At 39.5% G+C, this 14,715-nt stretch overlaps 1 protein-coding gene and 1 long non-coding RNA gene across 2 annotated transcripts; both read right to left on the bottom strand.

The window, feature by feature from the left end:
* Positions 1-3,834: 3,834 nt before the first annotated feature.
* Positions 3,835-9,571, bottom strand: LOC115786549 (uncharacterized). Its single transcript, XM_030738738.1, has 8 exons — positions 9,508-9,571; positions 9,219-9,355; positions 9,029-9,122; positions 8,574-8,906; positions 8,310-8,490; positions 4,283-4,391; positions 4,121-4,192; positions 3,835-3,928 (listed from the first exon to the last, which is right to left on the bottom strand). The coding sequence occupies exons 2-8, from the start codon at positions 9,317-9,319 to the stop codon at positions 3,835-3,837; spliced, it is 984 nt and encodes a 327-aa protein (XP_030594598.1). The 5' UTR covers positions 9,320-9,355; positions 9,508-9,571.
* Positions 9,572-9,637: 66 nt separating this feature from the next.
* On the bottom strand, positions 9,638-10,809 carry LOC115786458 (uncharacterized). Its single transcript, XR_004020424.1, has 7 exons — positions 10,774-10,809; positions 10,528-10,587; positions 10,350-10,420; positions 10,158-10,248; positions 9,945-10,076; positions 9,773-9,841; positions 9,638-9,653 (listed from the first exon to the last, which is right to left on the bottom strand). It is a non-coding gene; the product is annotated as an uncharacterized LOC115786458 (long non-coding RNA).
* Between the last annotated feature and the right edge of the window lie 3,906 nt (positions 10,810-14,715).

The following is a 14,715-nucleotide window of genomic DNA, read 5'->3' as shown; positions in this document are numbered from 1 at the left end:
CTGATGAGCGAAGTGGTGTTAAGAACATTATTGGGCCATACTGCCCATCTTACTCAATGGACAATTAACAGCTGGACAGTCTTTAATTGGTCTTCCAAAGTGAGCCTCACTCCATTTGTACAAACCCAATTAGTACATATGGAGTGTAAGTTTGTAAGTTGGGACACTGTAAATCAGGGGTCATCAACTACATTTGTCCAACGGCCTGAATTTTTCTCGGCAGTGTGAGGTGCCAGATGCTCTCGTAAAGTAAAATAAAATTAACATTGTATCTTAATATTTTATCATTTGATATATTAATTTTCCTTTCAAATTTATACTATTTTTAATGATGTGACATGAAAATCCTGCACCTATATGTTCTTCACCTTGCTCTTCTCTTCGCTGTGACCGCATGCGGGTACACGCCAAGCTGCCGAGCCACCCCCCCCAGCAGACCGTGTGAGAGACCTTCACAGCAAAGGAGACAGAGCCCCACCCAGGCTGGAGAATACACTCAGCAGCCAGTAATGATCCTTCCGCAGGTTCACCGACAGAAATCTCATTAAGACTTTTACTTCCCTTAGTTCAGTGATCCTCACCAATTTTTTTCAAAAGAGCCATATTGACAGAACAAAGTCAGGGGGAGAGCCACAATATCACCAAGTCACTCAAATAATGGAAAAAATAAACAACCCACTTATGAACAAAAAAGAAACACAGCCAACACATTATCTGTTTATACCAAATTTACCTTAGTACTGAGATGAGTGGAAGCTGTGGTGCATGTCCTTGACTTTCTTCATGTTGTATTTGTAATTTGTTGTTGCAACCACAGTGAAGATTCAAGATGGGCATGGGTCAGCCGGTTTCTTTGTTTTCGCTTGATAGTGTTCATGGTTGAAAATGATGACTCACAGGTGTATGTGCTCATAAAGAAAGACATCACTTTCTGAACGAGTGGTTTCAAAGTGGGAAAGTCTGCTTCAGAAACTAAACTCCAGAAGTGACTAACGCCATCTCGAAGTTCCATTTGGAGGATTTCATTTGTTTTATTTATTTCACTTTCAAGCCTGGCACGACTGTCAGGGCAGAGTTGTTTGATGGTGGGTGTAAATGAGGATACCTCCACTCGGAAGGGGTTTTCAATAAAATGAAAAATGTCCTTATGTTCATTCACATCACAAAATCTGGAATCAAACTCATCCTTCAGCTCCTCCAAAACTTTGACTAATTCCCTGTGCCTGAAGTGCTGCTCAAGAGCTGGATCACTTGTGGTTGTTGCTCTGAGTTTTGGGAAGTGGATGAGTTCTCTGTCAGGTATCCACAGGGTTGTTGTTTTGTTTTAGAATGCTTTTATTGCCTTCAGCATGTTAATTGGAAGCTTGTCTCTTCCTTTGAGTTGCAAATTGAGTGTGTTCAGGTGACAGGTAATGTCTGTAAGGATAGTAAGCTGTATGATCCATTGTGGGTCTTTTAACTCTGGCTGATATTTTCCGTTGCTGTCCAAAAAAAGTGCAAATTTCAGGAAGGAGGCTCAGAAACCGCTCCAGCACCTTTCCACAGGACAGCCATCTTACTTCACTGTGCATCACTAGATCGCTGTATTCTGTGTCATAGTCTTCAATTAACTGTCTGAACTGTCTGTGGTTTAGTGCTCTGGAAACGATATAATTTACCACATGCACAACAGTTTGCATCACATTCTGAAATTTGTTGTTTCTGAGCTTTGATACAAGGGACTCTTGATGAATGATGCAATAGAAACTGATGAAATTCGGTATTTCATCTCTTTTTTTCATGAGGCCAACAAGACCCTTCTCCTTGTCTCGCATGCTTGGGGCACCATCAGTACACACACTTGCAAGTTTGGACCAAATGAGACGATTTTCCTCAAAAAACACCAAAAGTGCATTCAGAATATCCTCACCTCTTGTTTGGCCATGGAGTGGTAGTAAGCACAGTAATTCTTCTCGAAAAGAGTCTTCTTTTGGGAACCTTACTCAAACACACAGCTGAGCAACATCTGTGCTTTCATCCACTGCTCTGCTGAAACATGGAGCTCCACGCAGATCAGTCAATAGCTGGTCACTGATGTCCTTTCCAATATCTTCCATCCGCCTCATTATTGTTGAATCAGACAACTGTATCCCCTTTATTTGTTTGAGAATTGAATCCTTGTTGTCAAAGTCTTTTACTATTTCTGAGTCTGAGAAAGGTTTTTTGCCCGCGCCAAAATCCATGCGATCTCAAAAGATGCCTCTGTTAAACATTCTGCTGTAGAGGTTATTCTGCTGATGAGACTTTGTTGCTCCGAAAGTGAAGCAATGAGCTGTGCAATTTTTCTCTTTCTGAGCTCACCGCTAGGTGGATAATTTTCATTAAATTTTGGATGTGCAGTTTTGAAATGGCGCTCCAAGTTGCTTCGTTTGAAGCCTGAGCGGGTCTGATTGCATATTAAGCAAAGACGATTTGTGCCGTGAAGAACAAATAAGAATTCTTACATCCATTTCTCTTGAAACTTTCTGTGCTCCTCTTGGATGCATCGTACCTTTCGTTTTTTACTCAAAACACCCAATACTGATGTGCTTGTCCCCTCTCCAATATCATCATGTGGATTTTTGTTTTCTTCTTCAAATTCCTGAACCTCACTATTTTTCACGTTTTTTGTCTGTGTTTGATTATAAATCGCTCCATTTTGTGAGCTGAATATATTGCTCTAGCTAGCTAATAGAACCGCTGCTGCGTGTAGCGTGCTCTGCTGTCTCGGTGTGCCTGCAGAGTGCGCCACTGTTTCCCACTGTTTCCTTGGAAACAATGCCTGTGTTGCCAGTTTCCACAGTATCCCCCATTTGGAACCAACTTTAATTGAGGCAAAATGAGAAATAGAATGCAAGTGCTTAGAATGTAGAGCGCATTATATGTTTCTGCAGCATGTTTTCAACATGTATTGGCTGTGTGAGAGCCACCAATAAAGCATGGCGAGCTGCATGTGGCTCGGGAGCCGCGCAATGAATATCCCTGCCTTAGTTAGACAAGTTTGTTCACCAAACATTTTTTTCTACACAAAACAAGGTTAGACTCACCTTCAGCTGTGTTTACAATCTAATCACCAGCCAGAAAATGCTTGAAGTCACATGATGCGATCTTACATTCTGATTGGTTCGAGGGACATGGAGGCATTTACGGGCAATGGGAAGTGGCATGTGGAGAGTTTTGATAATTCAGACTAGTCAGAGACGGGTATTTAATTGGTTAGGCCATGACATGATTGATTGGTGTATAGTACCTGTGGCTTTGAAAGGTGAGACACAATGATTTATAGCCCAAATTTAACTGATTTACTCTTTAGTGAAGTTAGAATTTCATACTTCTCTGTTGTTTCTTTGTGAATTTTTCAATTTAACATTTTTTTTGCTAATTTCTGGTTTGTGTTTTGATGTTCTGGGAGTAGACACAGTCTCTATGGAGATGGGGTTTGGGGGGATAACAGGAGGAGAGAAAGTGCAGAGAGACGGCAACTCTGCTTCCTGGTCTCAACTCTGGATAGTTACATTTTGGGGTGTTTAATAAATTTGTTTAATCAGATTTCTGGAAGTGAGAGCTGCTCCATCTAAAGTGGGAGGGATGCCATGCTTAATGTCATCCAGAGATTCTATGAAATTTGGAGAAATCACTGTGTGCAAGGTACAAGGCCAAAAATCAATACTGAATGTCCACAATCCCCTCTGTGGATCACCACTTCATCATGGTTGTATATCCCAGTGGGGTTTGTATATCCCAGTGACCCCAGGGGCTACATTGTTGGGGGTTTTTGTCCCTGGTAGGCTCTCCCAAGGGAAAATTGGTCTTGGGTCACAGGATTACTGGGGCCCCATCCCTGGTCCTCTCAAGGATTGGGGAGGGAGTTCTAGGGAGATGATCTGGGGGCTTAGCCCACAGGGCCCAGCTGGGCACAGCACAATAGGGTGAACTGGGTCATAGGGGTTGGGTGCAGTGTGTGTCAGGTGGCAATCAGGGGCCCTGGTAGTCTGATACGTAGGCTTGTTACTATAATGTGAAACATCACCTCTTTGGTGGGGAAGGAGACTGAGTTGGTGTGTGAGGTTGAGAGATACTCGCTCGATATAATTGGGCTCACCTCAACACATCCCTTAGGATCCAGAGCCAGTCTCCTGGAGAGGGACTGGACTCTGTAGCAATCTGGAGTTGCCTTTGGTGAGAGGCAGGACAGAGAGACTAGAGACATTGAGGCAGTTAAACAACTCCTTGGTTGCAGCACCGATGGAGTGGTGAGATTTACCCTGAGTTCTTAATGGCCCTGGATATTGTAGGACTGTCTTGGTTACCCTCTGCAACATTGCGTGGAGATTGTTGCCTCTGCATTGACAGACTGGGGTGGTGGTTCCTATCTTTAAGAAGGGGGACCAGAGCATGTGCTCCACTTAAAGGTTGATCACTCTCCTCAGCCTCCCTGGGACGGTTGACGCCGGGGTACTGGATAGGAGAGTCCGCCCAGTAGTTGAATCTCAGATTCAGGAGGAACAATTTGATTTTGCCCATGGAATGCTGGACTTGCTCTTTATCCCCTCGAGGATTAAATATTTGAGTTTGCGTTGGAGCATGTCCAAACTGTATACATTTGTTTTTGTGTATATGGAGAAGGCATTGAACCAAATCCCTCAGGGTATCCTGTGGGAGGTGTTTCAGGAGTATGGGGTGTATTTACAGGTATATACAGGTTTAAGAGCAACATATGCTCCCATCTAGATATTTTTTTAAGGAGGCCTTGCAAATTTCTACAAGTCACTATAAACTGTATATTACTTCTATTACAACAGCACAGCTTCTTAGTAGAATGGTCTGTATGCTAAACTGGCCTGTCTGAAGTCCAGACCTTGCTCCAGCTGAAAACATTTGATGCATTAGAAAATAAAAAAACAATACGACAAAGAAGAGTCAGGACTGTTGAGCATCTAGAATACTATTGGGGCAACATTCCTTTCCCAAAAGTCCAGAAAGTGGTCTCTTCAGTTCCTAGATGTTTACAAACTGAAGAAGAGGGGATGCTACAGTGATAAACATGGCCTTGTCCCAAATTATTTTTGAGCTGTGTTGCTGTCATCAGTTTTAAAAAAGGTAATATTTTTCTGGTACATTTTCTGTTTAAACATTTGGTATGTTTTCTGTGTTCTATTGTGAATAAAATATGGGTTTAGGGGGTTTGCAATTCATTGCATTCTGTTTTTATTTACATTTTACACAGTGTCCCAACTTTTTGCAGTTGGGTTTGTAGTTTCTCTGTATAATTGCTACTGTGAATGGCACTGTATGAAAAAACTACAGCGTAACATAATGTAAAGTTCAAGCACCTCAGAATGCCACTTTGGCAGAGTATTTGAGAAAGTTTTCTAACCCACAAGTCTATATATGTAAACATTAGACTCTGTCACCCCATCCAGGCCAGTTGTTAAGTTTGCATGCTTCTACTTTGACATGAACTTCTGATATTTTCTGTGAGAGACAGGATTAGGACCCCAATGTAGGACTCTGGAGACAGGACTTGTACTCAGAAAGTAAGCTTTATTTACTGGTAACTCACAGATTGAACAAGATAATCATGGAGCAGGCTAGGAGCTAAACTAACTGAAAACTAGGACCAGGAGAACACATGGATGAAAGGATGAGAGAGCACAGAGCATAAGAGAGGACACAACAAATAATAGAAGGTTCAGACAATATATACACACGAAGTAACACTGAAACAGGCGGGAACACAGCTGGGACTAATTACTGCAGAAGATACAATCAGAATATCAATCAGAATATGTAATTTTTGTTGTTATTCAGTTGTTCTTGGCAATCAATGAAACAAGGAAAATAATTATTCCAAGTGACACACACCCAACCCTATCTCTTTTTTTTTTTTAAGTTAATTTTGCCTGTCTGTGGGTTTAGGATTAGGACCTCAGAGGGTTAAAGCACAAGTCTCATACATCTCATCAAGGTTGCTTTTACTGCCGATGCTACAGGCTGCGAGTTTATAGAGCTAAGATGAAAGCCTTTATTCAATGGCTTGTCATTCAGTACTCACTCAGTGTGGGATATTATAACACATGCAGCAAAATAATTTAGTAGCAGATTAATGTGAAAGATGAAGGCAAGTGTCCCTCTCACTCACACTGAATATTTAAGATATGTAACAGCAAAACAAGTTTTCAAATCCATCAGTGGTGTAGCCTGAGAGAGAAGAGAGCTCTTTTGTTCCTCGCCATTAAAACATTTCAAAATCACAGCTGCTGCTCTCTGTGCGCTCATGTCTGAATGAAACTGCTTGGTGTCATTTCTCTTAATGCTCCTAAGCACAAATGACAAAAAGCCAGCCATCACTTTAACAGATGCGTGATGCCAGCAGTGCTGCATTATCATGTAGCATAAACCCAAGTGGGCCCAAGTGTTTTTTTTTTTTTTTTTAAATTGCTGTAGTGAAAAGAATTGAAGATTCCAGATTCCTAATTAATTTATAAGCAAATGATTTTTTTTTTTTTCAAATGTATCCTGGGGCCAACAGCAGCAAATGAAAGTGTTGCATTTGGTAATGAAGACATTGTATGCATCCTGGTTATGCTATTAAATATTTATGATAGTTTGGCAGAACTGCAAAGTTGAAATAAATACATTCAGTAAAGCAAGTTACTCTTCATCCTTTTTCCTCTAAGGTCACATTTTAAGAAATTCTCAGGTTGAGTCAAATGTCAATCTCAATCTTGTATGTAGTCATCATGATGTCACCCACTGGGTAGAGAAAACCAGTGTTAAAGCCCTGCATTGAACATTTATGCTGTCGGCATCTTGGTGGTTTAAAACTGGACCTGAAGAGCAAGGGGCAGATCTGACAGAAACACAAAGGGACACTCGAAGCTCGTAGGGTCGTGATTTTGGACACCTTTCATGGTCAAGTTGCTGTAGGAATATGCTGACTGAAGCAGGGGAAGATTTGGTTCATGCTGAAGGATGTGATGATATTAAACAGTCTGACATCAGTTATAATTGTCTTTTGAACAATAAATTAAGCAGTGTTATGGGTTATTTATATTGTCATTTAATTGGTATTTACTGGAGTGGGAGGAACTACTAAATTTAGATGGCAGGAGTTGCAGCTTGTCTCAAGTCAGTCAGGCAACGGTGGCAACAAGGTCACAGTCAACGTATTGCCAGGGGCCCAAATGAAATATCGTACAGTCTGGTGCAGAGTTGTGTCCTTAGTTATTATATTCAGTTTTTGATTGTCATATTTGAGTTGGAGATTCCCAGATTTTTTTAAAAATTTTTCCTCCCTCTTTCTCTTCCTCCCTCTTTTTTTTTCTTTGAGTTTTTCTTCAGCTTTGGCAAAATTAATCTACTGACTTTTGCTGTACCCATATTTATAAAAGTGTATACCGTACACAGCAAATTTTGCCTTTTGGAATAAACTCCCTGTGAGTCAAAAACAACTCAATTTTAGTGTACATGTGTGACCATTACATAGACTCCAGAGATGAGTAAAAATAACTATTATTTTGGAGTTGATCTTGAACCCCTTTTTCTGAGTTAAAATTTTACTCCTCAGGTGTTAAAGTTCTACACCAATATAGAGTATATGCAACACTAAAACTGAGTTAATTTGAATATTTACTCACTGCCAGTGTTAGGAGGAACACAAAATAGATTTCATTCAACCCTTTTTTACAGTTAACAATTTTATATTAGTCATATTTTTATGTAAAAATTTGTGCTGCACAATGCACTGTTTTGATATTTTTATTCAAAACAAATTATTTACATTCAAACATCTTCAAGCTCACAACAGGGAAATTTAAGGTGTATAAAGTCAATAACATAAATGCTGCATTAGATTGTCAGAAAATAAAAACATAACAGCAATGTCTATCTAGTGCAATATTGTGCTAAGGTAAACTTTTCCATTTAGTCCTGCTGAAGTGCATAAAATCAGGAAAGAACAACTTCACATGAATGCCATTCAAATAATACAATTTCCTGATACAACATAAAATTGGGAATCACACCCATATGACATTTGGGCATCAAAACACTTAAAATGTCTTAACTGCTCCCTTTCTATAACCAGTATCTTCCTAGGTATGCATTCACTCACTTGATAAACATGAAAATGGTCATGAAAAAAAGTTTCATGCTCAATCAAAGCAAAAACAACTTGATCATTGTGCAAAATGATTGAAGCTATTTTGCTAAAAAGTGGTGAGTTTTCTTGGGTGCCTGCACAAACAAACAGTCCAACACGATACTCTGCTCCACAACATTTGATGTACCTGGATCATCAGTGGTATCAGATCCTTCATTCAGAGCAGATCTCAGATGTCGCTTTAGAAGTGAAGTCTCCTTTAGGTTTTTGGCCTCCTGGGTGATCTTGTCTTTAAAACTGGTGTTCCATTTTCGCAGGAACCTTGATGCAGTCTCTTCTCCAAACATTAGTGAAAAGTCTTGCAAAATCTAATTAAAAAGGGAAGGAAAACTAATTTAGCCATCTAATAACATTTTAATACAACTTTTACAAATTAATTTTTAATGCTTACCAGTCTAATATCCAAGAAGCGAGGAAAGATTTGTAGTACATCGGCTGAGTGCTGTGGATTGTGCAGTATTTGCTGACGGTATTGGAAGGTATCTCTCATCTTGTGGAAGACTAAGTCACGGTCTGTTGTGTGGTTGAGAAGAGATATGGCTTCCATACAGTCATCTCCTGTTTGCTGGTCCCCTGTGGTAACTACAGTGGGTCTTGAGGATGTGGGACCTCCTTTAAGCACCACTTTCTTGAGGGATGAAGAGGCTGTTCTGGACTGACGTTGCACAGTCTTTAAACGCCACTCAAGAAAGCCTTTGTTGCTCTGTATGTCGTAAAAGTGTTCCTAGTTAAAAGAGAAAAAAAAACATTGTGTGTTTAAAAAAAAAATGTCATGCACATCTGTTATACTTTTAGTGCTTGTGCACAAAATCATTATTTTACACATGAAAAGCTGTGCAAACTTACATATCCCTTGTTTGAGTATGGGTCCTTCAAAGCTGGAAACCGTGACACAATCCCGAGTGCATGAAACTCCTTTGTTGCTTTACTAACACGACTCCTACAGAAGGAAAAAAAGAGCAAAACAAACATCATTATTAAGGGTTAGTGTGTCCTTTAAAAATTTAGAAAGTCATGTCTTTTTCTGTGTTCTTACCCTTCTTTTTCACGCATGTGTGCGACAATGATGTTCACCATTAATCGCCTGGTGGAATCTTTCAAACTCCCAGTTTCTTCATACTCTTTAATCACAGTCATTCCTGCTGGCTTTGAGGTCAGAATTTGCTCCACAGTCTAAAAAAACATAAATTATGAATGGAAAAAAATACAAATTAAATTTCAAAATTTTTAGATAACTTATTTTTCATTTTAACTATAAGTATTATTATTTGCAAAATGCATTTGTCATGTAAGCATTTTATGTATATACTGAAATTTATAATTACATTTCTTGCATAGTTGCTGTCCAAAGATTCACTCCTTTTACATCCCAGATCACTTGTGTCGCTGCTAAGACCACTTGAGACAGATGCAGTATCTGTCAGACTTGGAGAAGATGATATTTCACCCCCTTGTTGCACATCAGATAGATCTGAAAATCACAAAACAGAGTAATGCACACAAAGGCTTAGAACAGATACCATAAATCTACCATGGCTGCAGTACTGGGTTGAAGAAAAAAACATGATCACCTTATACTGCACTACTTACCAAGAGTCACATATTCTGTCTTGTCTGAGCAGTCAGCAGAGTTTGAGGAGGATTCAGCTAGTGGAAGTTCTGAAATACATACCCAGAATAACAACCCAGCCAGCTGTCTCTGGGTTAAAATGCAAATACCATATTTTTTTATTGCAAACTTAGAAATGATTTAATGCCCTACCATCATCAGTATAGATGACAAAACAGATTTCTCTGGCTGCAAGTTCTGGAAAGACATCGTCATCCACTTCTACACTGTGGTCATCTGTGACTTTCAGTATTGTGTCCTCTGGTATGAGAAACTTCTCCTGGACTGTAGCAAGACAACCAACACTTTATGTACAAAGTACTCTTACTTGCTATTCCATAGCTTTACGCAAAACTGAGACCTTACCAGCACTAACGAAATCAGAGAAGCAAACATCCTCTAATTTCACATATTTCTTCTTTGCCCCTAGTTGTACCTTTATCAATGTCTTGGTCATCTAACATTAAAAGGATCAAGAATAACAATGTTTAGTTGTTTCATGAATCACTGTGAAATTGCTATTGGATTGTTAGCTAATGTAGGTTAGCGGTTACTTACTCTGATGCCAAACACTGCTGCCAAGACTTCACTGAGCTCTGGAGCAGCAGCTTCATGAACCTGACTCTCCTCTGCTATATCAAAAAAAAAAAAAACTTGCTAAATAAAATCATAATCCAGAGTTATTTTATTTAACTGTAGCATTAGCTCATCACTATAACATTAGCATTACTCTTACCTCATTAACACTCCTTTAGCCAGTGAGACTCCTGTCTTCAGTATCGGTATGCACACTAATCTGGAGGGAAAATGAATTTCTCTAAACGTATTAACAGCAGTCAAAGACCAAATGCAGCATACTTGTAATAATGCTGGTTTTCATTAACTTAAAAACAAGCATACCGACATCTACAAAAATTCAGTACCTACCTAACATTTTATAATAGGGTAAAGAAAGAAACCAAAAACTGACCAAAAATCTTACCTCACTTCGAAGCCCAGTTTCTCTTTGTTGTGCAAGTGACGGTTAAACATAAACTCCAGGGGAGGGGTTGATTCACACTCCTGAACACCCTCTGAATGAACTCCAAAATATTACCCTGACACTTAATATACCTCAACCCAAACAAGAGTTAGAGTCCACGAATAAACTCCACAAATTTAACACTTTCACTGTTTTTTGCGTAACTATCAAAATTTTCACTCCAGAAATTTGCTGTGTACATCTGGATGTTTGATAGTAAGCCCATCCCTACAAGGTCCAACATCAAAAGGAAAGGCAGGTGATAGCAGGTATTCTGGTACTACTACAAGAAAACTCCATTTAGAACAATGTTCAGTATGACTAAGAAACCCTGTTAGAATATTTGGGTTATCAAGAGAACCACTTTAATCCCAGCGACAGCACCAAGATTTGCTCTCATCTCAGTCTTTCTGAGTTATTCATAACTGGCTTCAAAAGCCCGGACACAGTGACAATATTCTTCAAACAAGAAGCGTATCTTTTATCTGCAGTGGGACTGTGCTGCCAGGTGTAAAGGGGGCCATAATCGCACATGATTGTGTAGTTAACTTAATAACCTCTGACAGATGTTCAAGGAAATGAGGTTAAGAGCAGGTGCATTGCTGGCATAATCAAGCAGGCTGCTTCCCAGAGATGCAGCACCAGAGGCAAGATTATAATATCCCTGCTTCAACCCCTCTCCTCTGGGCACTTTCCTCCCTTTTAAGACTATGATTTGCACAAAGAAACAGACAGAAAAAATGAGTGGAGGGATGGATAGAGGGTGCACAGGGTGAAGGTATTCATTCAAAGCTTTGTGTAAATCACTCTTTATGTTTTTGATTCTATTTGGAGCATTCTAACAGAATTAGAAGTTTGTGCTACAGTTTTGTTGAGTAAAATTCTATTTTATTAGTCTAACTATTAGGGTGGCTACATCCATTTTTTTTGTATATATGCATCATATCATATGCCTACGATAGAAACACACTACTTTCACTGTCATCTAGATATATATTTTGTGATTTTTACCTAAGGGATGATAGCCTGTACAGATTAGGGAGTGAAGGGATGATGATACCTCCCTCTCCTTAAAGTGAGGGGACCAAGTGTGAAATATGCATATATGTGTGTTTTTTAGTCTCTTATGCTAATATTAAACTTGGTGTGCTGTATCTTTTTTGGCAAGTTGGGACCCTCAGAAACTAGTTTCTGGATCTAAACAACACTGACATATGTATATAATAATAATGCATTAGTAGACACTCAAAGACGCTTTACAATTTCATTCACTATTCATTCACACCTCAATCGTACCTGGTGGTGGTAAGCTACTAATGTAGCCACAGCTGCCCTGGGGCAGTCTGACGGATATGTATATTTAGTTGATAGGTTGTGTGCAGTAAGTCTGTACTCAAAGCAGCATCCTCCCATATGTGAAATGATGCTGCGTGCAATAAGAGAGAAAGAGAACAGCAAACCTCTGTAGCAGACAACTAAACAATGGGCTGAAATCCTCTATAAAGCTCTGATAATTCTCTGCAGGTTTACTACTAAGTCTGGCTACTTATACGTTTTCATTTGATAGAAGTTTGATAATATAACCTCCCTGTGCCTCTTGAAAAACATAGCTTCCTCGCTATATATAAACATTAATTACCTAGTCATGCCAAGTTCAACACTTGCTATGACAGCAGGTTGATGAGCACGTGCACAAAGCAAAACACAATTACAAATTGCTTTTAAGAGTGTCTGCAAAATAAATTCTAACCCTTGTGCCCCGGAGGTATCTGCAGCAGGAGCAGGCTTTATCCATTATTAAAACACAACCTTCTGCCAATTTTTCGGAAGGTTGCAGAGCTCTGCACATTCAGTGTAGAAGCCACCTGATAATAACGTGATAAAAATGGATGGAACCCTGTTGTGCTTCATTTTTGCAGTGTCTAATTTGATGGAGCTGAGGTCAGTTGTTGGAAACTGTTCAATAACATCACTTTATCGCTTTCCCTGACTTGTTCTTATAAGGTGGTTATTTACGCTCTACTGTTTTATTAAACTCAAGAAAAAAAAATCCACTATTTTTTCCCTGACCGGGTTATAGAGTCTTACTGTTTCTATTTGTTGGTTTTTCTTCACATCTAATGTTCAACAAGTAACCTGGGGCTTAATCTCCGCTAAGCCACCAGCCAACCACTCTGGGTTAGGTTGTGTTTTAGCCACATGAAAGCCAAACATAAAGAAGATTTCAGTCTTCACATCATGTCTCTTACATGCATTTTTGCTTCTCAATTTCAGTTTGGATATGTGAAAAATTCCATTTAAAGGGTTGCGTGTCACCAAAGCCAGATCACACAGTGGGCCATATTATTTGTCAGATAATTGGGTGAGTTATAAAAAAAAAATACTCACACCCACACCCACACCCACTGTACATTTGTTATGAAGGGGAAAATGACCCATAGAGGTCAAAAGCATTTTTAAAGCTGTAAAACTCTGCATTATAAAACAGGGGTTTTTGAGGATTGATTCACTTTTGAAGCCAACCTCAGTGGCTTTCAAGAAACTTCTGATTTATTTACTTACTGCTTCTGCAGTTGCAGAGGTTTCTGCTGGGACTTAACTTGTTCTGAAGAAAAATCATTAATATTATATCCCTGTATTCTGCAATCGTGCTAAAATGTATTTGCACTGGGTGTGGAAAATCTTCAAAACCATACACTTGGGACCATTTAACTGTGGTTAATAAGTGGCGATTAAGTGGTGATTAATTACATTCAAGCCCAAAACTGACAACACATTGTTTTGTTTGCCTACAGCTTGACAGTGAGGAGAGTTTTCTTTTACTTAATGAACCCAGTGCCTATTGTTACATCCACAAAGACATAACAGTGTGTATCATACTGAAATCAGTGCGGTAACACACACATTTTTTTCTAAGGACATTTTCCATCGGCAGTAAACATCAACACACGAATGATTAAGCTGGTTGGAGAGAAGGTTTAAAATTTTGACATGACTGATAAATTACAATATGGTACAGAGTCCAGTGTCTGTAAAATGAAAACCTGTATTTTTTTGTGCCTTTTTCTTGTATATGAACACAGTGAAGTGCAGCTGAAAGGCCACCATAGTACTTGTAATGGAGGATGTCACTTTAAGACAGAAAGACTTGACGTCCGTGGCAATAACTAAAGGATAAGAAGGTGCTGACTAGTGTGTCCACAATCTCAACAAGAACTGAGGGCTCAATCTGAAATTCTTCTACTTCCAAGCAAGTAGTTGTTGTTCACTCATTTATTGAACAGGAGTATTAGTCCAGGAATACACATCCATATGGTGATTGTGGCTAGTGTGCAGTAAGAGGGGGTGTGATGTGTGGGATGGTGTGGTTTAGTCTCCTAGACTCACACCAATAACCCAGCAGGAGGAAGGAAAGAAGGAAAAGTCCACACGGTGAATAAACATCTGACGATCATCCCCACGAGTAGCTCTGACTGAACCCTTTTCCTCAAAACATCTCCCTGATGAGGAGATGAACTCGGGGTCTTCTGATTTGTACGGAGAAGGGCACAGCCTGCAAATACAGCTGCTCTGTAGCCATGATATGTGCTGGACTACAGCTGACTGGATTTTGTACAGTGCTCACTTGGAATCAATTTGCAATTTATATGTGTAAAACGTGGATAGCTTTTAAAAAAAAGTTCAATTTTTAAGATGGTTCCTCCAGTCAATGCAACAGCCTGATGATGTCATATAGCATTGCAGTGACTCCTTAAATGTTAATGGAAACTGTAGTGTTTTGACATTAATTCTTGTTTGGCGACAGTTGTTGGGCCAGTAAATACAAGATTAATACGTCCTCAGCAGGTCCCTGAGGTAATGTGATTGTGGCCTGCTGGCTATGCAGCATCCAAGGCTGAAAAC

The sequence above is a fragment of the Archocentrus centrarchus genome, chromosome 10 (assembly GCF_007364275.1).
Source record: "Archocentrus centrarchus isolate MPI-CPG fArcCen1 chromosome 10, fArcCen1, whole genome shotgun sequence".
Taxonomy (NCBI): domain Eukaryota; kingdom Metazoa; phylum Chordata; class Actinopteri; order Cichliformes; family Cichlidae; genus Archocentrus; species Archocentrus centrarchus.
Note: the sequence above shows the minus strand (reverse complement) of the source record. Positions and strands in the feature narration are given on the sequence as shown.